This window comes from Sorex fumeus, unplaced genomic scaffold, assembly GCF_029834395.1.
Source record: "Sorex fumeus unplaced genomic scaffold, SorFum_2.1 ptg000041l, whole genome shotgun sequence".
Lineage (NCBI taxonomy): Eukaryota > Metazoa > Chordata > Mammalia > Eulipotyphla > Soricidae > Sorex > Sorex fumeus.
In genome coordinates this window covers 11,332,551-11,358,116 of record NW_026606098.1, presented here as the reverse complement: position 1 = coordinate 11,358,116, position 25,566 = coordinate 11,332,551, and the positions used below count along the sequence as shown (strand labels likewise).

The 25,566-nt window shown below is 63.8% G+C and overlaps 1 protein-coding gene across 2 annotated transcripts; it reads left to right on the top strand.

The window, feature by feature from the left end:
• Positions 1-424: 424 nt before the first annotated feature.
• Positions 425-25,082, top strand: DPP9 (dipeptidyl peptidase 9). 2 transcript variants are annotated; one of them, XM_056119492.1, is made up of 21 exons: positions 425-468; positions 2,579-2,674; positions 5,654-5,901; positions 9,847-9,959; positions 10,483-10,656; positions 10,905-11,073; positions 11,493-11,606; positions 12,156-12,284; positions 12,405-12,466; positions 12,613-12,713; positions 14,089-14,266; positions 14,353-14,515; positions 15,210-15,289; positions 16,008-16,160; positions 16,998-17,133; positions 18,916-19,061; positions 19,579-19,725; positions 20,341-20,493; positions 21,022-21,164; positions 22,495-22,606; positions 24,287-25,082. In XM_056119492.1, the coding sequence occupies exons 1-21, from the start codon at positions 449-451 to the stop codon at positions 24,377-24,379; spliced, it is 2,730 nt and encodes a 909-aa protein (XP_055975467.1). In that variant the 5' UTR covers positions 425-448; the 3' UTR covers positions 24,380-25,082. The 2 variants fall into 2 exon arrangements, with proteins under 2 accessions (XP_055975467.1, XP_055975468.1); XM_056119493.1 differs by lacking the exons at positions 22,495-22,606; positions 24,287-25,082 and adding an exon at positions 20,605-20,739 and having other exon boundaries at positions 21,022-21,158.
• The last annotated feature ends 484 nt before the right edge of the window (positions 25,083-25,566 follow it).

The following is a 25,566-nucleotide window of genomic DNA, read 5'->3' as shown; positions in this document are numbered from 1 at the left end:
AGCAGTGCTCTGCGACCCCCGCATCCCATCAGACTCTGCAGCAGTGTCCTGCTACCCCCCCCCCCCCCCACATCCCATTAACTCAACATCGAGTCCCACCCGGCTCTTGTCCCCGCACCTCGCCACCGCAGCGCGGTGCGGGAAAAGTCGTCCTGGTCTCCCACACCCTGGCAAGAACCAACTTGCTTTCGAGGAGTTGGCTCGGGACTGTGTGAGCTGAGGGCTGGTCCCGGAGGAGGTGGTTCGGTTCTTTTCTTCCCCGTCCCGGTGTAGCGGGGGCCCATCTGTGTAAATTGGGCGTGGGCGTCATCACTGCACCCCACCCGCAGGTTGGCCCCCAGCACCGCCTCAGAACCCTGAGGATTCCCGCGTCCCGATCCTGGGTCCTCCTTAACCTCCGCCTTCTCTCCCTGTCCCCCGTCAGAGGTTTGCGCGCCTGCGGCAGTGCATGGAGGCCTTCTGGACCCTGTGAAAGGTCAGTAGTGCCAGTCTGGGCACTGGGGGTCAGATCCCCTGACCTGCAGCTGGAGATGGAAATTGACAGGACACTGGAGTGGAGGAGGGCCACTGAGCCAAGGATGGTGGAACCTGTCCCTGGCGCCAGCTTTGGACCCTGGAGCTGAGGACTGAGGAAACACAGGAAGACTTTGGGGGGGGGGGGGGGGCGGGAGCACTCCCCAGGCACTATCCTGGCTCCCCTAAACAGTGACCCCAGGCACTATCCTGGCTCCCCTAAACAGTGGGGGAGGGGGGGCTGGTGCGAATTCTGGTCCCAAAGGGAATGTGAGTGCAGCGATCAGCTTTACGGGGCTGATCTCGCGTTCTCTCTTCTTTCTTTTTTCTTTCCTTCTTCCTTTATTTTTTTTTGGGGGGGGGGGCTTTTTTTGGGTCACACCCGCCAAGGCACAGGGGTTACTTCTGGCTCATGCACTCAGGAATTACTCCTGGCAGTGCTTGGGGGACCATGTGGGATGCTGGGAATCGAACCTGGGTTGGCCGCGTGCAAGGCAAACGCCTTGCCCACAGTGCTATCACTCCAGCCCCTCTTTCTTTCTTTTTCTTTCCTTCTTCCTTTCTTTCTTTCTTTCTTTCTCTCATTTTAAGGACCACAGTTGCCTGTGTCCTCAGAGGACCCTAGTGAGGCTTGGGGGTGTCCTCTGATGTCCAGTAGAGCCAGCGCCTTCACTCCGTGCTGTCTCTCCACCCCAGGGTGGGGTTTGAAACTCCGTGACAGCGTGTCAGCTGTCGGGGTTCTTAAGTCCAGGGCCCTCCTGTAAGCTCCTTCCTATAGCCCTGGGCGGGGGTGCTGGGGTTGTCCCAGGCACAACTGAGGACATCCAGGCCCAGAGAGGCTGTGAGGGTCCCCTGGGGTGACCCAGCCCAGAAGTGACAGAGCCTGGCTCCGAGATCCCCAGCCCCCTCCTGCTCACCCCAGCTCTCTGCTGCTCTGGGGGGTGGCAGCCTGCCTCCCTGCTTCCGGCTGATCTTTGTCCCAGGACCAAGGGCTCCCTTCGCCTTATCTGGAATCCTCCAGGGCGCCTGCCTGCCCTGGGGCGAGGCTGCAGAAAGGTGGGTGGGTGCTGTGCATCCTCCTTGGGTTCCCGGGACCTCCGGTGTTGCCCCCTACAGCCCCCCCACCTGGAAGGAAAGGGCTTGGTTTGTTCCTCTGGGCAGCTTTGCACTGAGCAGGGGCAGATACCCCATTAGCCCCTCGGGTGCCCATCCTTGCGCCCCAGGCCTCTTTGGGGCAGGACCATTCTTGGGGGGTGGGAGGCAGAGCTCTGTCTTCACCAACCCCAGATGCCCGGGGCTTGTTCCCAGTGCCCCGAGCCAGGCAGTCATTCCTGTGTTCTGTCAAGCTCAGAGCTGGGGCCCTGAGGCTAGCCGCGCCTGGAGCCACCCACTGGCTAGGGGCCGGGAAGTGGAGGGGCGCACCCCGATTCTCACCCTCTGTGCCCTCTTGGCTTGATTTTCCCAGCCGGCCACCGAGAACCTGTGGTTCCAATTCAGCTGCCTCCCCCACCCCCTCGGAGATCATTCTCTCCAGGGGTCACAGCCTGTCCTGGACGCTTTGGGGTGTGCACCGGCCCCCTTGGCCCCCACCTGCTCGCGCCAGAAGCCCCCAGAGACCCACGGGGCGGGGGGAGCATATCAGCCCAGCAGCAGCTCGAGCAGGGTGCAGGAGATGCCTCGAGGGGCTCTGGCCCCTCTCTGCCTGTGGGGCCCCCTGTCTGAACCCCAGCACCCGCCACCTGGTCCTGTCCCCGCCACCTCCCTTGTCCTATGGAGTGTGTCCCCAAAACAAAAGCAGGAGGGCGTCCTGGCCAAGGGGCTGATGGGTCAGGCCTGCAGGGGGGTCCCCTGCCTCCCCCAAGTCACGCCACCCCCTCCCCCACCCATGTCCTGTGGGTGACCCTGGAGGTCACTTGAAATCACATCTTCTTGGCCGGAACTGGGAGATCAGGCAATTCCCTGCCCAACCGTCTCTTGGCACTGGGTGTTCGCCGCAGGCTGGATGGGGGGACAGGTGGCTGCAGCTCGCTGACCCTCACTGTCCCTCCCCATCCCTCCCTCGCAGGCCCCGGCCCCCACCCCGCTCCCCCAAGGCTGCCGAGCAGTTAATGCGGCACGTTAAGAAGCTGCGTCTGGATCAGGACTCAGGGAGTTGGGACAGGTGAGGGGGCCTGTGGGGGGCGTGGGGAGCTGGTGCAGGGGCCTGCGTGTCCCCAGTGCTGACTCCTGGGGTGGCCCTGGCGCCCCCTGGCTTTGGGGTTTCGGGGTGTGGGTCCAGGGAAGGGCACTGACCCCTGGAGCATCAGGGCCCCACCGCTCTGTGCCCCCCACACACTCCCGCGGCCAGCTGCACCCTTCCCCAAGCCGAGGTGCCTGTGCACAGGTGCCGGCCCCCGGCCGAGCCCCGCTGCCCTGGATCGGGCGTGAGTCTGGGCACTAGGAGATCGGGCAGCCCCTGCCTCTTGGGCTGGCGCCCAGCAGTTCCTCTGTGAGCCTGCTTCCCGGACGGGGGTGCCGGGGAGGATGAGCCGACACCCCATGCCAGGCCTGGTTCTGGGCGAGTTCCCGCGCCGGGTGGAGGCGGGCGCGCCCGGGCTCGTTGGCACCCCGGCAGCCAGCACACAAGCAGGCTGGGTGGAGACGGACACCCCAGTTGCTTCCCCTGACTCAGGTCCTGGAAATGGGCAGTTCCTGGTGCAGCAGCTTGGAGGGAGCATCTTAGTCTCCCTTGGGGCACACGAGGTCCTGGGTGGGTGGAGGCTGGAACTGTCCTCCTGGAGAAACACCACACAGATACATACTAGGTGCCGTTTCCTGCGGCACCCACTTCCTTTTCTTGCTGAGAGAGAGAGAGAGAATGTGTGTGTGTGTGTGTGTGTGTGTGTGTGTGTGTGTGTCTGTGTGTGTGTCTGTGTGTGTGTCTGTGTTTGTGTGTGTGTCTGTGTGTGTGTACACTGTCCTCCTGGGGAAACACCACACAGACATATACTAGGTGCTGTTTCCTCCTGCATCCACTTCCTTTTCTTGCTCTGTGTGTGTCTGCGTGTGTGTTTGTGTCTGTGTCCGTCCTCAGTCACCTTGATCACGCTAGACCTGCACGTGGATTTGAGCGCCCACCATTCCCTCTGGCTTTCTGGGGACCTGTGACTTGTGCCACAGCCACGGCTTGGGGGTAGGTGGGGGTGCCGTCAAGGCAGGGAGCTGTAGCTCGGAGGGAAGTCCACGTAGGCCTGGACAGGGGCAGCAGCAGGAAGGCCCAGCAGCTGGCCGCTGGCGTCACCCGTTGGCAGAAGGACGGTGTAGGTGGACCTGGCCTAAGCAGCTCGGAATCCGCTTTGTTCCCCAGCTGTGTAAACTCTTGACTCAAGCCCCGCACGCGGAGGCAGGCACAGAGCCGCGCGGGCCAGTGCAGGCTCGCAGCCGGGCTGTGCACCAGCCGGCCACCTGTCCTCCTCTTCCTCCTCTCCCTCCTCCTCTGCCGCCTCCTCCTCCTCCTCCTGCTCCCCCCCTCCTCCCCTTCGTCCCCTCTCCTGGCCGGCCTTGGGGGAGGAGCCGGCCCCAGGCTGACTTGTGGGGAGCTGGGCGGCCCAGCCATAGCGCCGATTCCTCGAAAGGCCCTTTCCAATGCTCCACGTCGCCTGCCACCTCCTGGGCCGGCTCTTCGCCCCCTGGGCGCCCTGCGTGGATCAGAGGCAAGCTCCCCTGCATGACCTTCCCCAGGAACCGGGAGCGGCTGGCGCAGGGAGGGTATCTCTGGGGGGGCCATGAACTTTGGGGGGACCCGCAGCGGAGGGCCCTGAGGCTCCCTGTTGGTTCCGTAGGGGGGAGGAGGGTCAGGCTGGTGACGGAGGCTCGTTCCCCATTTCTGGGCGCCCTGCCAGCAGCTCTGGGGGCCCTGGAGGTTGGGGATCCCTGCCCACCCTGTGCTGGCAGGGACTCCACCCAGCCCAACCCTGCTTTAGCCACTAGGAGGTCACATGCGCAACCCCCGCAAGGTGCCCTGCTGGCCCTCCCTGGGTTGGAGGGCAGGCGCCCTGCTCTCTGCTTCCTTCCTTCTCCTGCCCCACTCCAGGCGGCCGGGCCGGGCCTTCCCACAGGCGCCCGCTCCCTCCTGCCCTGGACCTCTGCTTCTAAGAGCCTGAACCTTCGGGAGGCAGGCGGAAAGCCCGTGTGTGTGTGTGTCTGTGTGTGTGTCTGTGTCTGTCCGTCTATCCGTCTGTCTGTGTTGGGGGTAGCCCTACCCACTCTGTGACCCCTACCCCCAGTGACTTGCAGCTCTCAGGGCTGCCCCCACACCTCCACAGCAGCTCACCACGGCCGCGTTTGTAGATTTTCTCAGAGCAAATATTTGCCGATTAGCCCAGCCAAGAAGGTGCTCAGCAGGGAGCGCGGCGGGGATTGGGGGGCCCCAGTTTCCGGGGGCCGGGAGGCGGGGGGTGCAGGAGGGAGCTGCTCATGCAGCTTCACCTCCCGCCCCGAGTCCCCAGTGCCCCCGTGCCCAGCTCTCTGGAAGGGATCCGTCACCTCCGCCCTGTGCCCCAGGCCCCGTGTGGTTTAGGGGACCCCAGCACGCACCGAGCATGGGGTGGGGGATGGAATCTTGCAGCCGCCGTCCAGCCCCTTGCACCAGAGGTGGCGACCAGGGGTCCCAGGAGCTGATGGGGGCCTCGGAGCGATCGCCTTGTACGAGGCCGTCCCAGGTTCCGTCACCTTCACCCCAGGGGTTCCCCTGAGCCCCACCAGGAATGATCTAATGAGAGCAGAGCTGGACCTCCACTTGGTCAGCGCTACCGTGTGTGGCCCAAAAGCAAAACAAAGGGGGTCCTGGGTTGGGGAGGAGAGTCGGCCTGACCCTCTGGGCATTCCTCACAGATCTGGGGGTGCCTTCCCTGGAGCTGAGTCACAGGGTCGCGCAGCTGTGATGTCGTTCCAGGGAGGTGATGGTTCCCACAGTGGGGAGCCTTGGGGATGGCGACAGGGACTGGCCGTCCCAGAGGGGAGGCCCTCGGTAGCCATTGCCCCCAGCCCCCCACTTGCCCCCTGCCCCAGGCCGATGGAGGGGTGGCTGGGCCCGGGTGCGCAGAGAGAAGCAGGGGCTGCTGCTCTCCTCACCGCCTACCCCGTCCCTTCCGACCCGCAGCTTCTCTCTGGACGCCGAGGGCCAGGACCGGGCAAGGATGGCCGCCGGGGAGCCTGGCGCCACGGTGGCCATGGAGGAGCCGTCGGCCCGCTTCCAGGTGCCCAAGCGCTCGTGGGAGGAGCTGCGGACCATCATCCACGGCAGCCGCAAGAACTCGGGGCTCATCGTCAACAAGGCACCCCACGACTTCCAGTTCGTGCAGAAGACGGACGAGACGGGCCCCCACTCACACCGCCTGTACTACCTGGGTAAGGCCGGGGCTTGGCCCCTCCGGGCGGGTGAGCAGAACAGCGGGCTGGGCCAAGGGCAGGCTGGGGCCCAGCCCAGGGTCAGCCGGGACCGTCCAGCACCCTCCACTCACCCCCAGTTGGCGCCACCCGCCTGGTTATCGTGGGTGACCCCCCACCATTCTTTTTATTTTATTTTTTTTTTTTTTGGTCACATGCAGCGATGCTCAGGGGTTACTCCTGGCGGTGCTCGGGGGACCATATGGGATGCCAGGGATTGAACCCGGGTCGGCCGTGTGCAAGGCAAATGCCCTACCCGTTGGACTATCGCTCTGGCCTTGATCCCCGCCATTCTTGCCACAGCCTGGCGCTGAGCAAGGTGTGAAACTACCCAAGGGACAGGACCGCCTGTTGACTGGCCTGACCCCGGTGCCCGGGCAGGGGGTTCCCCATAGCACAAGCCCCGTTGCAAGCCCCCACCCCCCTTTGCCACAGCGAGGGCATCTTCCGGTGGTGGCTCAGGCTCCCAGTGGGCCAGTGGGGTCCAGTGAGAGCAGAGCCAGACCCCCCCTTGGTCAGCTGGCCCCTTCCTTCAGACCCCGAGGGGGCAAGGGCCACTTCACATCACGTGGGCGGCGGTGGGCACAGAATCAGGGGTCCAGCCCCAGGCTGGCCGGTGCAATCCCCGGGGCCTTCTTCCCACCCTCCAGCCCTCGTGGAAGACAGATGGTAGGTGGGCGTGTCAGGGTCAGGATGCAGAACGTTCTAGAACAGGTCAGCAGGCGGCTGGCCCTGGCGCATCGCCCGCTGCCGTCTCCCTCCCGCCTGGGGCTGCTCTCCAGCGCTCCTGCTTACAACAGAGATGAGAGACGCCGCGGCCACACTGTTTACCCTCTGCCCCAGGCAGGAAGGCGTTTGCCAACTCTGCTCTCCGCGGGCTGGGCCGGACACGCTTCCGCTCCGCAGAGCCGGGGCCTGGCTCGGTTCTTGGGACTGAGGGGGGCCACGGAGTGTGGGTTCTGGTGGCCGACCTCATTCTCGCCCCCCTCTCCTGCCCCCTGGATCCGTGACCCGCCCACCCAGCACCACCTCCCGGGGGCTCCTGGGCTCGGGTTGAGGGGGTCGTTGCCGTCAGGCTTTATGTCTTGACACCCCTGCGACTGCCGCCGCTGCCACACTGGCCACCAGCCCCAACCACGGCTCTGACCACTGGCCGGTTCTGCTCTGGGCTTCTTGTGCTTCTTGTGTTTTGTTTGTTTGTTTGGGTTCGGGGCCACACCCCGTGATGCTCAAAGGTTGTTCCTGGCCGTGCATGCACCCAGGAATTAGTCCTGGCAGTGCTCTAGGACCCTATGGGACGCCTGAAACCCAACACCCTCCCCGCTGGGCTCCGGCACCTGCGCTGTTTATTGCTTTTGGCATGTGGGCACCCTCCCCCAGGCAATGCTCAGGCTTACTTCTGGCTCTGCACTCGAGATCACTCCTGGTGGGTCTCCCGGGATCTTCACGGGGTGCTGGGGAGCAAAGCTGTCAACTGCGTGCAAGGCAAACTGCCCACTGTCCCGTCCTTTGGGCCCCAGCTTGGTGCTTTAGATAACAGGGCCTGGTGCTTGCACAGTTCTAGAACCTTCCGTTTTTCTAGGGCGTGGGCATCGTGCGCTTGAGGGACCGTCTGCTTCCTGCTTTGGTGGCCGCCGGCGCTTCTTGGCCCGCAGCCCGTCCCTCTGATCTCTGCCTCTGTCACTGCAGAGCCGCCTCTGCTATGGGAACACTCAGCTCCCTGTCACGGTGCATGGGTCCCTGTGTGCGCTGGCGGGATTACCCGGCTCACCTCCTGTTTGGAGCAGGAGTTAATCCCCTCTGCTGAGTCCCTCTGGCCACACGGCTGTGTTCGTTGGTCCCAAGGATTAGGACAGGGACATCTTGGGAACCACTGGCACAGGGCAGAAACCCCGACCGTCTGGGGCTGGAGCCAATATTACAGCAGGAGCGGATCACAGTGGGGTGGGCGTTTCCCTTGCTTAGAACCTGGGTTCGAGCCCTGGCGTCCTATATGGTCTCCAGCACCGCCAGCAAGATTCCTGAGCACAGAGGCAGGAATAACCCCTGACAGGAGTAACCCCTGAGCATCGCCAGGTGTGAGCCAAACCCCGACAGTCTGAGTCACGGGGGTGTCGGGGACCTGGGGCAGGCCCTCCCAGCACCCCGCCTTCAGACCTCCCCCACCACTGTGCCATGCAGGCCTGGGGAAGGGCAGCTGGACAAGAACCTGACAGAACCCCCTGGACCACTCTAGACCGACCTAGAAGCAGTGCTTCTCTTCCTGCTTCATTGCTAGTCCTGGGATGATCCTGTCCAGAGCCGCGGGGGTTGGGGTGGGTGCTGGGTGCAGGGTGTCATGGACATCAGTTCACATCCAGGCCCCCGGACACCCTAGTTTTCCCACTAGGTAGGGTGTCTCTTTTGACCTAGTGTCTTTGGATACTTATGGGGATTTTTTTATGGGGGAGGGAGGTTGTTTGGGGGCCACCCCCAGCCATGCTCAGGGCTTATTCCTGGCTCTGCTTTCAGTCATTACTCCAGGCCCTATACGGGACTCTGGGGACCAAACTCGTCTGGGTCGCGTGCAAGGCAAGCACCTGTCCCGCTGCGCGCTCTCCAGCCCCAAGCTGCTTTTCTTTGGGGGATCGCACCAGTAGTGCTTGGGCGCCAGTCCTGGTGGTGCTTGGGGGACAGAGCGGCGCCGGAGAGTAAAGCAGGGGCCCCCGTGTGCAGAGCGTGTACTGCAGCCCCTCGAGCTACCCCTCTAGCCCTTGTGCCCACCCCTGCCGCCGCAGGCCCCCTGAGGATGCTTTTCTAGACACGGTGCTCCGCACCCAGACTTTTCAGTGAACCGAGGCCACGCAGGCCACGCCCAGCTTTCCTGATTGGACACCCACCCTGGGCACAAAGTCAGGGCACAAAGAGCCAATGGTAGGGCCCTTGGGGAAGGGGCTGGAGCCTCGTTCTGACCGCAGCATCCTGTTGCACCCTGGGGGCCCTGCCCTGCTTCTGAGGGGGTCAAGAGGGCATCGGACTGCGGAGGATCCCAGGGTCCGACCATGACGGCAGGCATGGTGCTTGCATGGTCCTCGGAGTTGGGCCCCAGCTGGCCTGAGCGAGCAGGCCGAGCTGGGGTGCACTGGGCGGCCACAAGTGCCAGCTGCCACTATCCCCGGTGCCAAGGGTGGCCCAGCCAGGCTGTGCTGGTGGGTGGGAGCCACGAGGTGCCGTCAGTCACTTATTAATCAGCGGGCGGGCGGCAGCCCCGTGCCCTCGGCGAGCCCGTGCGGTGACTTCCCGCCCGGAGAGTGGGCTGGGGCCCCAGAGGACCCGGTGGACCGAGCACACACCCCGTTCTCCCGGGATGGCCCCGCTGCGCAACACCCTGACACTTGGTTCCTTTGGGTCTTTTTGTTTTGTTTTGTTTTCTGTTTTGCTATAGGAGAGGGTTTGGGGGCCACACCCGGTGGTGTGGGGCTGACTCCTGATGCTGTGCTTAGGGATCACCTCTGGTTGGCTCAAGGGACCCTCTGGGGTGTTGGGGATTGAACCCGGCTTGGCCACGTGCAAGGCTAGCGCCTTGGGCCCTGCCCTGATTCTGCCCGGTGAGACTGCAGGGGAGTAATCCAGGGGCCTGAGGCAGTTGGGCAGTTAGGGTGCATGTCTAGCACGGACCCAGCCCAGTGTCTTTCTCGCACCTCATGGCAGCCCAGGGCATGGGGGGGGGGGGCAGCCTTAGAGGCCCCCCGCATGGCCCGGGGCCCAAGCAGTATCCCCGCAGCCCCGTCACTCTCCACCCCCCTCCCTTCCTTGCGTCCTTCGTCCTTCGGGTCAAGCGCCCGCATCCCCGGTGGCAGCCCCGGGCTTCTCTGGAGAGGGGGACTGGCCGCCGGGGTGCCCACTCGGCTTCTCCCCGCCGCCCAGGTATGCCGTACGGCAGCCGCGAGAACTCCCTGCTCTACTCCGAGATCCCCAGGAAGGTGCGGAAGGAGGCGCTGCTCCTCTTGTCCTGGAAGCAGATGCTGGATCACTTCCAGGTGAGTCGCCTGGAAGCCGCCCGCAGGCTGTGGAGGGGGGGGGGGGGCACCTGTCCCCTGGCCCCGCCCTCTTCCGGACACCTGGTTAATAATTGCGCGGGGGAGGCTCAGGGTCCTGCACTTGCATTGGTTGGTGGGCTGGGGGGGGAGGTCGGGGGTTCCCCCAGCAGCTCCACCTCCTGCAGCTGCGGGTTTGGGAGTGTGGTGGCCGCCCCCTTCCCGTGGACCTGATTCCTGGCAGGAAGTGGCTGTGAAGGAGGCTAGAGGGAGGGGGCCGTAGGGCTGGCCCCCGCGCCCGGGAGGTACCCACTGTGGGTTAGGGGCGTCCAGTGTGGTTCCGAGACCGGGAGGCAGGCCCAAGGAGCCCCAGAAACGGACTCCTGCTGTGTTTCGAGGCCCCGGCCCCGCCCCCTCGCCCAGGCCCCCTCTGCCCCTCGGAGGGGCCTGTGAGAGGGAGTGGCATCCACCTGCCGCCACGTGCCCTCCCTCCCCGGCTGATGCCCACCCTCTGCCCCACCCCCAGGCCACGCCCCACCATGGGGTCTACTCCCGGGAGGAGGAGCTCCTGCGGGAGCGGAAGCGCTTGGGCGTCTTTGGTATCACCTCCTACGACTTCCACAGCGAGAGCGGCCTCTTCCTCTTCCAGGCCAGCAACAGCCTCTTCCACTGTCGAGATGGGGGCAAAAATGGCTTTATGGTGAGTGGGCGGGGCGGGCCAGTGGCGTTTTGGGGCCAGGGTTGGGTGCAAGAGTGAGTGGTGGTGGTGGTGGTGGAGGCGGGGCCAATGGAGCTGGGGCGGGGCCAGGGGAGTTTGGGGGCGGGGCCTGGATGCGGGGGTGTGACCCGTGGTTGTGGGGGTGGGCCACTGGAGCTTGGGGTGGGGGGGCTCGGGGTGTGCCCAGGGTGGGTTGCTTGGGGCCAGCCCCTGAGACTTGCTGTCTCCAGGTGTCCCCCATGAAGCCGCTGGAAATCAAGACCCAGTGCTCTGGGCCCCGCATGGACCCCAAGATCTGCCCCGCAGACCCCACCTTCTTCTCCTTCATCAACCACAGTGACCTCTGGGTGGCCAACATTGAGACGGGCGAGGAGCACAGGCTGACATACTGCCACCAAGGTGAGGCCCGGGAGGATCCCTTTGCCTTCCGCCTCTTCCTAAGGCCCCTGCCCACTGGACACCTTCCTGGACCCCACAGAGCCTGCGGGAGTCCTTGTCCTCCGAGCCAGATCGGACCTCTGCGTCTGTCGGCCCTGCCCCCTGCCCCGGCCTGTCCAGACATGTGTTCGTCCCTTGCTTCATTCCTACCCCGCTGGAGTCCCGTCCCCCCCCCAGGCCTCCCCTCCTCCTGAGTTGCCCCCCTTCCTGCTCATGGTGCCTGACACATACTGGATGGGGGGACATCGCAGGTGCCATGCCCCATCCTGGCATGTCCAGAGCAGCTCCTGCACCCAGAAAGCATGTGGGCCCCGGTGTCAGCATGCTGGGGGGAGAATCCTTGCCCCTGCTCTCATCTGGACCCCTTTCCCCAACCTTAGGCTTGTCCAACGTCCTTGAGGACCCCAAGTCTGCAGGTGTGGCCACCTTTGTCATCCAGGAAGAGTTTGACCGCTTCACTGGCTACTGGTGGTGCCCCACGGCCTCCTGCGAGGGTAGGTTCCACTGCCTGCTGGCTCTGAGTGCTCGTCACTGCCCAGGGACCCCTCCAGTCGCTCATGTCCACTTCCGTTCTGGCAGCTCAGCAGAACCGTAGTGTCGGGGTACCTCCACTCAGTGGGGCCTTGGTGTTTTGCAGATCTGGTGGGTTGGAGTCCAAGTTCAAGGCGTGGGCAGATCCAGCATTGGGCGGGCATCCCCCTCCTGGTCCCCAATCCTTAAAGGGCCTGTCCCTGTGTGGGGGCTCCTGTCTTCCGGTCACAGCCAGCTCCAGCCGGATGTAGATTCTCAGGGCCTGGCTTGCAGGGGGACCTCGCTGCCCCCACAAGTCACCTCCTGTGCCCGAACAGAATAGCACTTCCCCTTAAAGACCTGTCCCACTGAGCAGGGGGGTCACATAACCCAGAGGGAACCCCAGGGGCTTCACATCCTGTGAGGGGTCCCCAGTCCGTCTGGGCTCAGTGGTGGAATAGCCAGGAGCGAGGGTTCCGACCCTGGGGTCCCCATCTCCTTCACCCATCCCCCTCCCCCCAACACCCTCCCAGGTCCAGAAGGTGTCAAGACGCTGCGGATCCTGTACGAGGAAGTGGACGAGTCTGAGGTGGAGGTCATACACGTCCCTTCTCCCGCCTTGGAGGAGAGGAAGACAGACTCGTACCGATACCCGCGGACAGGTGAGGCCTGGCCCTGCAGCCCAGAAACGCCCCGGGGGCTCGGATGCCAGTGCCTTTCGTTTTGCGCCTTGGGCCCCGGAACTTGGGGGACCAGGATTCAGCCCGCGCTCCTTCCTGCAGGCAGCAAGAACCCCAAGATTGCCTTGAAACTGGCCGAGTTCCAGACTGACAGCCAGGGCAAGGTGAGGGGCCTGGCGCTGCACGGCAGGGGGCTGGCTGAGGCTGGGCTGGGGAGCAGGGGCTGTCTGTGGCACTCCAGCGTGCAGCCTGGGGTGGGGGTGGGGAGCCACAGTGCCCCCTTGCAGAGTGCTGTTCCCATCTGCTCCAGATCGTCTCCAGCCAGGAGAAGGAGCTGGTGCAGCCCTTCAGCGTGCTCTTCCCACGGGTGGAGTACATCGCCAGGGCCGGCTGGACCCAGGATGGAAAGTAGTAAGTCGCGGGGCCTGGGGCGGGCCAGGGGTGCTGGGGGATCACTTTGAGTTTTGGTGATTTGTCCGGGCTTGGCAGGAGGGCATCGGGGGGATCCAAAGAACCAGTGTGACAGACACAGCTGGATTTCCAGATGTTGAGGGCTGGTGTGATAGCACAGCAAGGAGGGCGCTGGCCTCGAATGTGGCTGACCCAGGTTCGATCCCCGGCATCCTGTAGGAGACTCCAAGTCCCACCAGGAGTGAGCCCGGAGTGCAGAGCCAGGAGTCAGCCCTGAGCATCCGCCATGTGTGGCCCCAGAAAACAAAACAGAATTAAACAGTCCACATGCTGGGTTTGGTCAAGAGCAGCCCCCACTGGGTGGAGGCAGGGTGGGACGCTCCCAGTCTCCACCCCCTTGGCACGTTTTCAACAAAGAGCCGCTGGCCTGAGGCAGGACACTCCAGAGTGGACCCCATAGAGCCACAGGGACCACACTCAGGGTGACATGCCAAGTGGGGGCCCCTGACCACAAGGGTCTGCAGAGACAGCGGGGGTGGCCACAGCCTGTCCCCTCAGCCTGACAAGGTCGCAGGCTGCTTAGTCCCCACGCAACCTTCCTGCCCCACACGTCCAACACGGACTGGGGTTCAGGCACGTGTCAGAACCCTCATCACCCCAACAGCAGGGCCATGCGGGGTGTGGCGGGGGGAACAGGGTGGGACACATCCCTTGTGTGTGCGTGAGACCCCAAGTTGCATCTCTGGCGCTATATACAGGCCCCCTCTGAGCCGCCCACCCCGCCCCCCCGCCGGACCACCTCAAATGCCCTGGCTGGTTGCCACGCTTTGCTAGGCTGCTCCCTCACCCCGTATTTCACCTCGAGCCCGAGGGGGAGGCCAGAGAGATGGTCCAAGGGTGACAGCGCTTGTTTTGCACGTGACGACCCCTCTCTGTCCCTGACTCTGCATAGGGTTCCTTGGGCCTTACTGGGAATAAATCCCGAGAACCCCGTGTCTCTCCCACATCCCCCCAACAAAAAACTAGGTGAAGTGCTGGCAGAGCTTTGGGATTCTGTTCGTTGTGTTGTTTTGATTTGGGGCCACACCCGGCGGTGCTCAGGGCTGACTCCTGGCTCTGTGCTCAGGGATCCCTCCTGGTGGGGCTCCAGGGACCCTACGGGGTGCCAGGGATCAAACCCTGGTTGGACCCAGGCAAGGCCAACACCCTCTCTGCTGCTCCAGGACTGTGCGATTCTGGGGTGCTTCCGGCCCCGTGGCCTCCCTCAAACCTTGGTCCATCCCAAAACTGGTGTGCGGGCAGGGTCCCCCGGGCAGTGCTCACAAGGCCAGATCCGGTGACCCGCCTGCACACCCCTCCCCACCTTCCCCCGCAGCGCCTGGGCCATGTTCCTGGACCGGCCCCAGCAGCGGCTACAGCTCGTGCTCCTGCCCCCGGCCCTGTTCATCCCCGTGACAGACAGCGAGGAGCAGCGGCACGCCTTTGCCAGGGCCGTGCCCAGCTCCGTCCAGCCCTACGTCATCTACGAGGAGGTCACCGACGTGTGGATCAACGTAAGGCCCCGGGGCCCCCCTCCCCCCCTCCCCCCCCTGACCCCCACCCCCGCCACCACGGCTGACGTGGCCGCTCCCGCCCGCAGGTGCACGACATCTTCTACCCCTTCCCCCAGCGGGACGGGGGCGACCGGCTGTGCTTCCTCCGCACCAACGAGTGTAAGACGGGCTTCTGCCACTTGTACAAGGTCACCGTCACGCTCACGCCCAGCGGCTACGACTGGACCCAGCCGCTGCACCCCAGGGAAGGTGAGCGGGCCCTGAGCCACCGGCCGGCGGGCAGGGCGCTGACTGTGCACGTGGCCCACCCAGGTTCCACCCCAGAGGGTGCCATGGGTCCCACCGGGAGGGATCCCTGAGCATCGCCCCAGAAATAGCCAGCAGCAGGCCGGGCCACGCACAGTGACAGGGGTGCGGGGGGCCGCTGCCCTGCCTTTCAGTGCTGCTCTGGACAATCAGGGGCATCGGCGAGGGCCTTGCTGGAAACATCTGCTTCTGCCCGGAGGTGGGCCGGAAGCGAAGGGGCACAGCCAGGGGGGCAGCCAGGCCGAGCCCCCACCTCCGGCCTCCCAAGGCCAGGAGAAGGCCAGGGGAGCCGTATGGATCCTGGCCTCGAGAGCGCGGGGGGTGGGGGTGCCTTGCCCAGCTCAACTCTGCTCGGCCTGCCTCCCGAAAGCCAGCCTCACCGGGGACGACCCTGCTGCGGTCGGAGGGCCACGTGGGGCCAGGCTGCTCTGGCGTCCTGCCACGGGCCCCGAGCCGTCCCTCCAACCCTCAGAGCTGGGTGCCAGCCCGTGGGCCGCTGCTGTCACTGACGTTGGGACCCGAAAGGGGCTGCGCCAGCAGGCAACACGCGGGCCTCCCCATGCAGCCCCTTCCCCGCAGTTCCCGAGAGGCCTGCGGTGGGTCCCCGCTCACCCCCTGCCCTCCCCTCTTCCCCCAGACGAGTTCAAGTGCCCCATCGAGGAGGAGGTGGCGCTGACCAGCGGCGAGTGGGAGGTGCTGGCCCGGCACGGCTCCAAGGTAGTGGCGCCCCACACACATGCACACACACGTATGCACACGGACGCACATAGGCACGCGTGTGTACATGTGCCGTTACGGGCACCAGCGTGTAGGCACCTACATGCATCAACTTTGACCCTGGCAGCGGCCCAGGGCTAGGGGTCTGGGCCTTGGAGTTCCCAACACCCCACCCACTCACACTGTGACCAGGGGTAGCCTGGTCACGCTCTCACGGACTCTTCTAGGCCTGTTCACCCCCAAGAGCACCACAGCCTTGGGTGTGACGGCCAGATGTCGGGGTGAGGGGAAGCGCCAGCTTTAAAGTGGTCTGGGCAGGAGTGGGGTGTGTGGAGCTATTGCACAGCTAGGAGGGCACTGGCCTTACACATGGCTGACCCAGGTTCAGACTCCAGCATCCCTCCCTCCACCCCCGCATTCCATAGGGTCCCCCAAGCCCCGCCAGGAGTTAGCCCTGAGCACTGCCAGGTGTGGCCCCAAGCCAAAATAAAATAAAGTGTCCTGGGAACCCAGCCCGTCCCCTGTGTCCCGTCCCCCGTGTCCTCCCTGAGCCCGTGCCTGCCTCCAGCCCCCTTCCTCACCTGGCTGAGCCCCGCGGAACCCCAGCACGGCTGCCCCACAGCCCGCAAATGGAGCTGTCTCGAGTCGCCCCAAGCACCCTGCCGCGTGCAGCCCTGGGGTCCCAGGGCTTCATCTTAGGGTGCCCTGGTCCCCACAGATCTGGGTGAACGAGGAGACGAAGCTTGTGTACTTCCAAGGCACGAAGGACACGCCCCTGGAGCAGCACCTCTATGTGGTCAGCTACGAGGAGGCCGGCGAGATCGTGCGTCTGACCACGCCTGGCTTCTCCCACAGCTGCTCCATGAGCCAGGTGGGCCCCTGCCACCTCAAAACCCTTGGGAGCATCGAGCCGCAGCTGCACCCAGGGTGACCTGCCAGGCCGGTGCAGGTGCGCCTTCCCGGCCTGTCAGACCAGCCCGATGAGCGGCCGTTGCTCTGCCAGGCAGCCTGCCTGGGCCGCGTGAGGCCCCGGGCCCCAGCCCTGACACGGAGGAAAGATTGGGTCGGAGTGACAGGACCAGCCAACCCAGGTCAACCCCCGTTGTCCGTAGGGTCCCCTGAGCACGACCAGGAGTGATCCCTGAGTGCAGAGCCAGGATAAGCCCCGAGCACTGCAGGCTGCTTGGTGGCCCATAAACAAAACATAAATAACAATAAAAAAAAAAAAATGGGAAGTGGAAAAAGTATAAGAAAGTGAGCCGAAAAGATCCGACAGCAGGGAAGGTGCTGGCCTTGCACACGGCTGACCCGGGTTTGATCCCCAGCACCCCTTAGGGAACCCAGACACTGCCCGGAGTGATCCCTGAGCACCTCCAGGCGTGGCCCAGATGCCAAGAAACGGAAAGGAGGAGCGAGCTAAACCAGTGGGCACTGGGTGGGCCTGAGTGTAACCCGGGCTCCCTCGTCTGGTCACTCCCCCTAGAGACCCCAGAGTGGGCCCCCAGCTTCCCAAGCCTCCGTTTGCCCGCCTGTAAAACAGCACGGGCAGGCTGTCTGTTTGCCAGTCTGGGGTGGTGGTGACAGCCGTCATGGTAGAGATCTGGGCTCCAGCGAGTGAAGGGCACCGGTGCTTGCCTGGAGTTGGGGGTCAGAGGTGCGTTGCTGACCTTGCTCGGTGCTCAGCCCTCCCCTCCCCCGTGTCCCCCAGAACTTCGACATGTTCATCAGTCACTACAGCAGTGTGAGCACGCCGCCTTGCGTGCACGTGTACAAGCTGAGCGGCCCTGACAGCGACCCCCTGCACAAGCAGCCCCGCTTCTGGGCCAGCATGATGGAGGCAGCCAGTGAGTAATGCCCCTGTACCCCCTCCACCCCAGGCTCCAGCCACCTCTTCCAGGCAGGACCCCAGGCTTGCCTGCGGGGGAGGGGGGGGGGGGCGGCTCAGCATCATCGTGAAACACCACTGTGGAGAAGAGGCTGCCCCAGGGGTCCAGAGAGCCAGTGAAAGAGGGGGGCTGGTATTGGTCTCTCCCCCAACAGGGCTGCTAGAGGGTCTTTGAGAAAGGCCAGACTTTGGGGAACAAAAAGCTGTGGCTGTCTGCTGGGGGCCTGAAAGGCTCAGCAAGATGGCACCCCAGGCCCCCACTTTCTCCCCCCAGCCTTGACCCAACCCTGCCCATGTCTGGAGTGTGTCCCAGAGTTGTGGACTTGATTTCCTGGCATCTGAGGGGTGGGGATAGGTGACCTTTTTTTTTTTTTTTTTTTTTTTTGCTTTTTGGGTCACACCCAGTGATGCACAGGGGTTACTCCTGGCTCATGCATTCAGGAATTACTCCTGGCGGTGCTCGGGGGACCATATGGGATGCTGGGAATTGAAGCTGGGTCGGCTACATGAAGACAAATGCCCTACCCGCTGTGCTATTGCTCCAGTACCTAGGTGGCCTTTTTTTTTTTTCTCCTGGGTTTTGGGTCACATGTGGCCATGCACAGGGCTTATGCCTGGCTCAGGGATCACTCCTGGCCGTGTTTGCGGGACGATGTGTGAAGCCGGGGATGGACCCTGGGTCAACCATGTGCAAGGCCAGCGCCCTCCCCACTGTGCTCCTGCCCGCTAGGTGGAATTTTGTGTGATCCCGCACCCCCTTTCTCACCCCTAAGAGTCAATGTCGGGAAAGGCCAGTGTCCAGGGGTCCGACCCAGGGTCCCCTGAGGACAGATCTGGGGAATCTGAGCGGTTCCTGCACTGCACGGGACAGGGCACTGATCCAGGAACTCAGGTGCTGACTGGCAACACGTGACGAGCCTGGGACTGTTCCAGGACTTGGGGTACCCCCTTAGTGCTGCAGCAGCCTGGCTGGGCAGTTCCGCCTCAGATGTCCGCGGGGCCACCTTGGGTCCCCGACGACTGTGTCCGAGAGCCAGTCATGTCTTTTCTTTTGGGGTGGGTCACAGTACTTTCAGGGGTTACTCCTGGCTCTGCGCTCAGGAATTTTTCTTGGCGGACTCGGGGGACCCTATGGGTTGCCGGGGATTCGACCCAGGTTGGCTGTGTGCAAGGCTAACACCCTCCCTTCTGTGCTATCCCTCCAGGGGCCCTCTCCCCTGCCGCTTCTTTTTCCTGCTTATGTTTACTGGCTGTGTGGCTGGGGTTCAGGCACTTGGCTTTGCCCGGGGTAACTCAGGGTCCCAAGTGCCACCCAGTGTGGCCTTCCCCCTCCCCAAGTTACCTGCAATAGAGCCATTCCACTGGGGTCAGCAGAAAACCAGAAGCTTGGGCAGAAGCGAGAGGACAGTAGTGAGGGCGTTTGCCTTGCGTGTGCCTGATCCAGGTTCGATCCCCGACATCCCGCAGAGGCCCCTGAGCACGACCAGGAGGGATTCCTGAGTGCAGAGTCAGGAGTAAACCCTGAGTATCACCAGGTCTAACCCTAAAAGTGGAAAAAGCAAATCCAAAGCACTGGGCGATGCCTGGTGACCTTCACAGCGAGGGACAGGGCATGCCGACAGTCGGAATAGCCAAAAGCTAACTGCACCCCAGATTTCTGGTCAGCCCTGTTAAGAGTCCAGCAACCCCGAGGAGGCAGAGAGCCAGTCCGGGTCCCAGCAGGCCCTCTCGTCTCCCACAGGCTGCCCACCTGACTATGTGCCCCCCGAAATCTTCCACTTCCACACGCAGTCGGCCGTGCGGCTCTACGGCATGGTGTACAAGCCGCACTCAGTGCATCCAGGCAGGAAGCACCCCACAGTCCTCTTCGTGTATGGGGGACCCCAGGTGCGTGCCATCCCACCCCACCCCCCTGCCCTTGAACAGTGCCCCTCCTCTTCCTGCGTTTCCAGTTCTCTGTCACTCTAGGTGACCCCCTGGTGCCCCGCCTAGCTGGCCCGGCCTCCAAGAAGGGCCACGGGCTGGGGGCCTCCTGGAGCAAGGTGGGACTGGGATGCCCCCCACCTGCCAAACCCGGAAGCACATCCAAGGCTCAGCCAGCCTGTGGATGTTACCAGGGTCCTGGGAACACACACGCCCCCAGAGCATGGTCAGCCCCTAGATATTACCAGGGTCCTGGGGGGAGCTGGTCTAGCTCACTCGGGGAGGTCGTGACCCCCCTCCCCCAGCCTCCGCAGGGCCTGCTCTGACCCACATCTCCCCGGGGTGTCGGGTCTGGGGTGATTGGTCATTCATTCCAAGCTCAAGCCCGAGGGCTTCCTGCTGCCTCCACAGTCTGGGTCAGGCCCCCACATTGGGCCGAAGCCCCTCAGCCCAGCAGCCTGTCCTCCCCTGGCACCCACAGGTCCAGCTGGTCAACAACTCCTTCAAGGGGATTAAGTACCTCCGGCTCAGCACGCTGGCCTCGCTGGGTTACGCCGTGGTGGTCATCGACGGCCGTGGCTCCTGCCAGCGCGGGCTGCGCTTCGAGGGCGCCCTGAAGAACCAGATGGTAACGTGGGGTCCTCCGGACCGGGGCAGGAGCCACTGCCTCTGCCTCCCGGCTGCACCCCACAGGCAGAAGGGGGTGTGCCCTGCCCCCTGCCGCAGCAGACTCGACCTGGCCAGGGCAGGAGGAGGGGCGTGGCAGGGGCGAGGATGGTCTGGAGGAGACAGGAGGAGGGTCAGAAGGAGAGGGGACAGTTTGGGGAAGACGGGACGATTGGGGGAGGAGCAGAGGAGAGGACAGAGGGACTGGGAGGAGGGGAGGATGGTCAGGGAGGACGGCCGTGGTGGTGGGGGTGAGGGAGGCGACCGGGGCGCCCCCCTACCCAGTGCTGGAGTACAGGCCGGTCCCCGCACCATCCTGGCCCTTGAGCCCTGTGAAATGGGCCTGTCCGCCGTTGGTGCAGCTGATCTGGGTTGGAGCCCCGGCACCCCCTCGGGTCTGCCGAGTGATCCCTGAGGAGTGATCCCTGAGCTCAGAGCCGGGAGTGAGCCCGAGCCGGGCAGGGTATGGGGGCCCTCCCAGCCCCCCCCCCCCAACCCTGTGGGACGCCCGTACCTTCAGAGATGAGGCGAAGAGGGGGTTGGGGCCCAGAGCACTGAGGCGCCCACTCGCCTCCAGGGCCAGGTGGAGATCGAGGACCAGGTGGAGGGGCTGCACTTCGTGGCCGAGAAGTACGGCTTCATCGACCTGGGCCGCGTGGCCATCCACGGCTGGTCGTACGGTGGCTTCCTCTCGCTCATGGGGCTCATTCACAAGCCGCAGGTGTTCAAGGTGGGTCCTGCCCGCGACCCCTCGGAGCCCGCGGCACCCCACCCAGCCCCGGGGAGGGGGGGGGGCGCCTCTCAGCAGGGGGTCTTGCCACGTGGCTATTTCTCCCCGCAGCAGCCCCATGGGGCCGAGCCCCCCTCCTCATTGCCCGCCACTGCTGACCCCAGGATGGCATCCGGCTGTGCAAAACCCCGCCAGCAGCTCTGTGTGGGAGGCTGAGCCCGGGACCCCGGCCTCGGATGGGCAGAGGTGGGGTACGGTGTGCAGAGCGTCGGGGGAGGGGCCCCCAGGCCGGCGGCACTGTCCAGGCACGGCGGGCGGCGATGAGGAGGAGGAGGAGGCAGGAAGGCCACGGGGCCAGGGGAAGGGCCCCTCCCTGCCAGCGTGCCCCCACCCCGCCCCCTGCATGCCCGCTCTTCCCATGCTCCCAGGGAGGCCCCAGGGCAGCTGGCCCAGCATCGGCTCTGGGCAGCTGACCAGTCCGTGTGTGTCTCTCTCTCCGCCCCCGTCTGTCCACTGCCCTCTCCCTAGGTGGCCATAGCAGGCGCCCCAGTCACCGTCTGGATGGCCTACGACACGGGGTACACGGAGCGCTACATGGACGTCCCGGAGAACAACCAGCTGGGCTATGAGGCGGGCTCCGTGGCCCTGCACGTGGAGAAGCTGCCCAACGAGTAAGCCCCGGAGAGCCGGAGGGAAGAATCCAGAATCTTTGCACTGGGCTGTCCCGTATGCCCTTGGATACACTGGGTTTATTTTTTTATTTTATCTTTTTAGCATCACACCCAGTGGTGTTCAGGGCGACTCCTGGCTGTGTGCTCAGGGGATCCTATGGGGTGCCAGGGATCAAACCCAGGTTGAGCACAAGGAGGGCAAGTGCCCTCCCCTGTGTACTGTCTCTGCCCCACGGTCATGTGGCTACACAGGTACTTAGGGGGTCCTACATCTGGGGGTGCAGGGTGGTCTGTGCCCTTAGCAGTTGTTTTTTTTTTTTACTTTTGTTTGTTTCTATTTTTCTTTATGTTTTTTGCTTTTGGGGTCACACCCAACAATGCTCAGGGGTGACTCCTGGCGCTGCACTCAGGAATTACTCCTGGCGGTGCTTGGGGGACTCTATGGGGTGCTGGAGATTGAACCTGGGTCAGCCATTTGCAAGGCAAACGTCCTCCCCACTGTACTATCGCTCTGGCCCCTTGTTATTGTTTTGGATTGGCAGTGGTTGTCTTGTTTTCCTTCTTGTTGCTGTTTGTTTTGGGGCCACACCCGGCGATACTCACGGCTTCCTCCTGGCTCTGTACCTCAAGAGTCATTCCTGGCAGTGCTCAGGATGCCCGGGATCGAACCTGGGTCAGCTGCGTGCAAGACAAGCGCTCTCCCCCCTGGACTGTCTATCACTCTGGCCCTTTTTTTCCTTGTCACTGTTTTGCTTCAGAGTGAGTTCAGATTGAAACTTTCCAAGTTGTTCAGAAGTGGGGAAGGGCTGGGGTGTGCTTCGGTGGTAATGTACTTGCTTTGCAAGTACAGGGTCCTGGGTTTGATCCCCAGCATGGACCCTCACCCCCCTAAAAAAATGTTTTAAGTAGCCAAGGGGGCATGCAGAGAGTCAGAGCTTGTGCTCTGCGTGCAGGAGCCCTGGGGTCCCTTCCCAGTGTGGCCAGGAGCACCCCCAATCACCGAGCCCGGTGCAGCCCCCAGCACACAGTAGTGTGGCTTCCAGCCCTCCACCCCACCATTCTGGCTCCATTTCAGGTGCTCACATGTGGTGGTGGTGGTGGTAGTGGTGACCTCGTTGAGCAGGGCCGGTCTAGAACATTCCATACTTCCAGCCCTGTTGCATAGTTTGGACTCAGGCCGAACTGGCTGCCTCCTGGAAGGAAGCAGGTGGCTCGGGCTGTGTCCCAGTGCCCCAGGGGTTTCATTCCCCACAGGCTCCTGCCACTGTTTGCAGAGCTGGAGGCTCCCCCAGCAGGTGGCGCCCTCAGCACACCCCACCGTCCCTTCCAGGCCCAACCGCCTGCTCATTCTGCACGGCTTCCTGGATGAGAACGTGCACTTTTTCCACACCAACTTCCTCGTCTCCCAGCTGATCCGAGCAGGAAAACCTTACCAGCTCCAGGTGGGTGCAGTGGGCCCCTCTGGTCCCAGCCCTTCCCAGGGCCCTGTCCACGATGATTCCCCCTCCCCCACAAACCACCCAGATCCCCCACCCACCCACCTGGTGGAGGGATCCAGGCAATCCTGAAAGCTCCTTCAGACGCTGGGTACTTGCTTTGAAGGGATCTTAGAGGGTCAGAATTCCCAGAGCCCTGACAACTAAGGGTGGTGAGACCCTAGGCACAGGTAGTGGGGGGGATCCCAGGGTGATGATGGGCTCCAGCAGAAGAAAGGGGACTGGAAATGAGCCCTGGGGGCGGGGCTTCAGGGACTGAGAGGACTGGCGGGGGGGGGGGGGGGGGGGGGGGGGAGGGGCCTGGTGGGGCCAGGAGGGTGCACACACATGCACATGCGCGCCTGAAAGCCTCTGCCTGGCTTCTGGGCCACCTGCTGCCCTGTGCTGGAGAAGGGAGGGGGCCTGATGAAGGCCTTGAGCCTCCTTCCCCTTGATGGAACAGGCCCAAGAGCCCTGCCCCACGGGAAGGCCCACGGCCACCTCCCAGGAGCATCCAGCCTGGGCCTGGAAGCGCTTCCTCAGGTCTGGGGGAAGGAGGAGCAGAGGGAAGTGGGGGAGGGGGACTGTACCTCCACCTTCTATTTCAGACACCTCGAAACATGGGGCAGGCACCACCTCTAGTGTGGGAGGTACAGGAAGCAGCCAGACAGCGCCCCCCTTTCCCCCAACCCCCTTGTCCTGGAAACAGGATTTCAGCATCTGAGTGTAGGATGGAACAGACTGCTAGGCTCTGGCTGTTGGGGCAGACCCGAGGATGTTCTCTAAAGGCTCTCGGATCACCTGGGGTGGGGTTCCCCAGGCAAGGGTGGAAGCAGGACCAGGGAACTTTGGGGTCTGCACAGGGGGTGGGGTCTGTGGGCCTGGAGGGAGAAGGAAGAAGGTTTAGCAGCCACCCCGTTGCAGCCAGCCCTGTTATGAGCTGTGCTGAGTGTTGGCGGAAGCCTGGAGCAGGGTTTAGCAGGTGAGGTGAAGGGACCACCCAGGTGACCCCCAACCTGAGGGCCTTCAGCCAGCCAGAGGCAAGACCTGTGTTGGGGACTGAAGTGATAGCACAGCACGGAGGACATGTGACCGGCCTAGGTTCGATTCCCGGCATCCCATACGGTTCCCCAGGCCCTGCTAGGAGTGATGCCTGAGTGCAGAGCCGGGCCTGAGGATCGCCAGGGGTGGCCCAAGAAAAAGACTCGGGGGACCGGAGTACAGCGGGGAGGGCATTTGACTTGCACATAGCTGACCCTGGTTCGATCCCCGCTTCCCAGAGGGTCCCCCGAGTATTGCCAGGAGTAACTCCTGAGCATCACCGGGTGTGACCCGAAAGGACTGAGAAAAAAAGGACCTGAACATCGACTTCATGGGGTCTCTGCTATAGGGCGGCTTCTGTGGCTCAGGGGGTGCTGGGCCGTGCGCAGCCAGGGGGCGGGGCAGGCTGGAGGCCCCGCCTCCTCGAGGGGTCCAGGCCCCTCTTGGTTATCCTTCTGGCGAGAGCGAGAGCGGCGCCTCCAACGCCCCGTCGGCTGAGGTGGCTTCACCCGGTCCCCGGGGGCCGCTGCTGCCCGTCGCCGCGCGGGGTGCCGGAGCCACGCTCTGGGTGCCACCAGCCCTCGTCTTCCCCGCCTGCCCCCACAGATCTACCCCAACGAGAGACACAGCATCCGCTGCCCGGAGTCTGGGGAACACTACGAAGTCACGCTCCTGCACTTTCTCCAGGAACACCTCTGAGCCCCCGCCGCCAGCGGGGACGCCGCCAGAGCACAAGGGGCTCCCCCCGCCACCGCACAGCCGCCGCCCGAGCGCTGGCCACCCTGATGCCTTTTAGGGCTGGTGTTTCTTTCAGTGCCCTTGGAGTTGGGGCCCACCAGGACAGAAGGGCCAGGGGCGGGCTGGGAGCTGGCCCCCTGCTCTCTCCTGTCCAGGGGCGAGGCGCCCCGACTCCACTGGCCACCGCCTCCCCCGCCGCCCCACTTCCCGTTTGGTCTCGGGGTGCATTTCATGGCTGTAACCGAGAAGGCCGGGGTAACTCAAAATCAGAAGCAGGGTCACTGCCTGGGGCGTGGTTCAGAGTGCTGGGGGGGTGGCGCCCCGCAGGCCTCGAGCCTCGGGCATTATTGAAGCCGGGCAAACCCCCCACCCCGTTTTCTCCCCGGCCCGGCCTTCCGCACAAACGGGAGCCGGGTGAGGACGGGGTCCAGCGTGGACACAGCACCCCCTCAGGGTCTTCCTCTCCCCCTCCCCCTCCCGACCCTCCCTTGCAGCAGAGAACTCTGCCAGGGGCGGCCAGAGAAAGCAAAAGCAAAAAAGAAAAAAAAAAGAAACGAAAACGAACCACCTCTACATATTACGGAAAGAAAATATTTTTGTCGATCCTTATTTTATAATTATGCGTGGAAGTAGACTCATTAAAGGGTCCAGATGGTAGCCTGGCCACCCGCCTGAGGTTCCTTCGAAGCCCCGCCTTCGCGGTTGTGGGGTGTGGGGGGTCCACAAGCAGCGCCGGAGGGAGGACCCCATGCGCACACACGCCCACCCTGGGGAGGGCTCAGGGCACTGGGGGCCCTGCCCCAAAAGTGGGGAAGCCACACCTTCCAACCGCCTGCTGTAAGGTGGCTACCGAGTTCCAGCCTCTGGCTGTGCAGGGGTTTGATACAGCGTTTGCAGGGTCCAGAGAGCCCGCCAGGCAGGGTGACTGCCAGCTACAGAGCCCTGTATGTGTCCTGCGCGCACATCCTTTGCTTTCTAGCTCTTGCTTTTGCCTACCGCCGCCAACTCCACGACTCCTGGCGCACCCTGAAGTCCGCACCTGTCTCTTCATCTGGGAGCCACAGGTGCTACGTGATGACCACTGCCAGACGGTTCCCACCGCCACGCCCTGGATCCCCTATAATCTGACTTGAAAGACACCCGGCTTT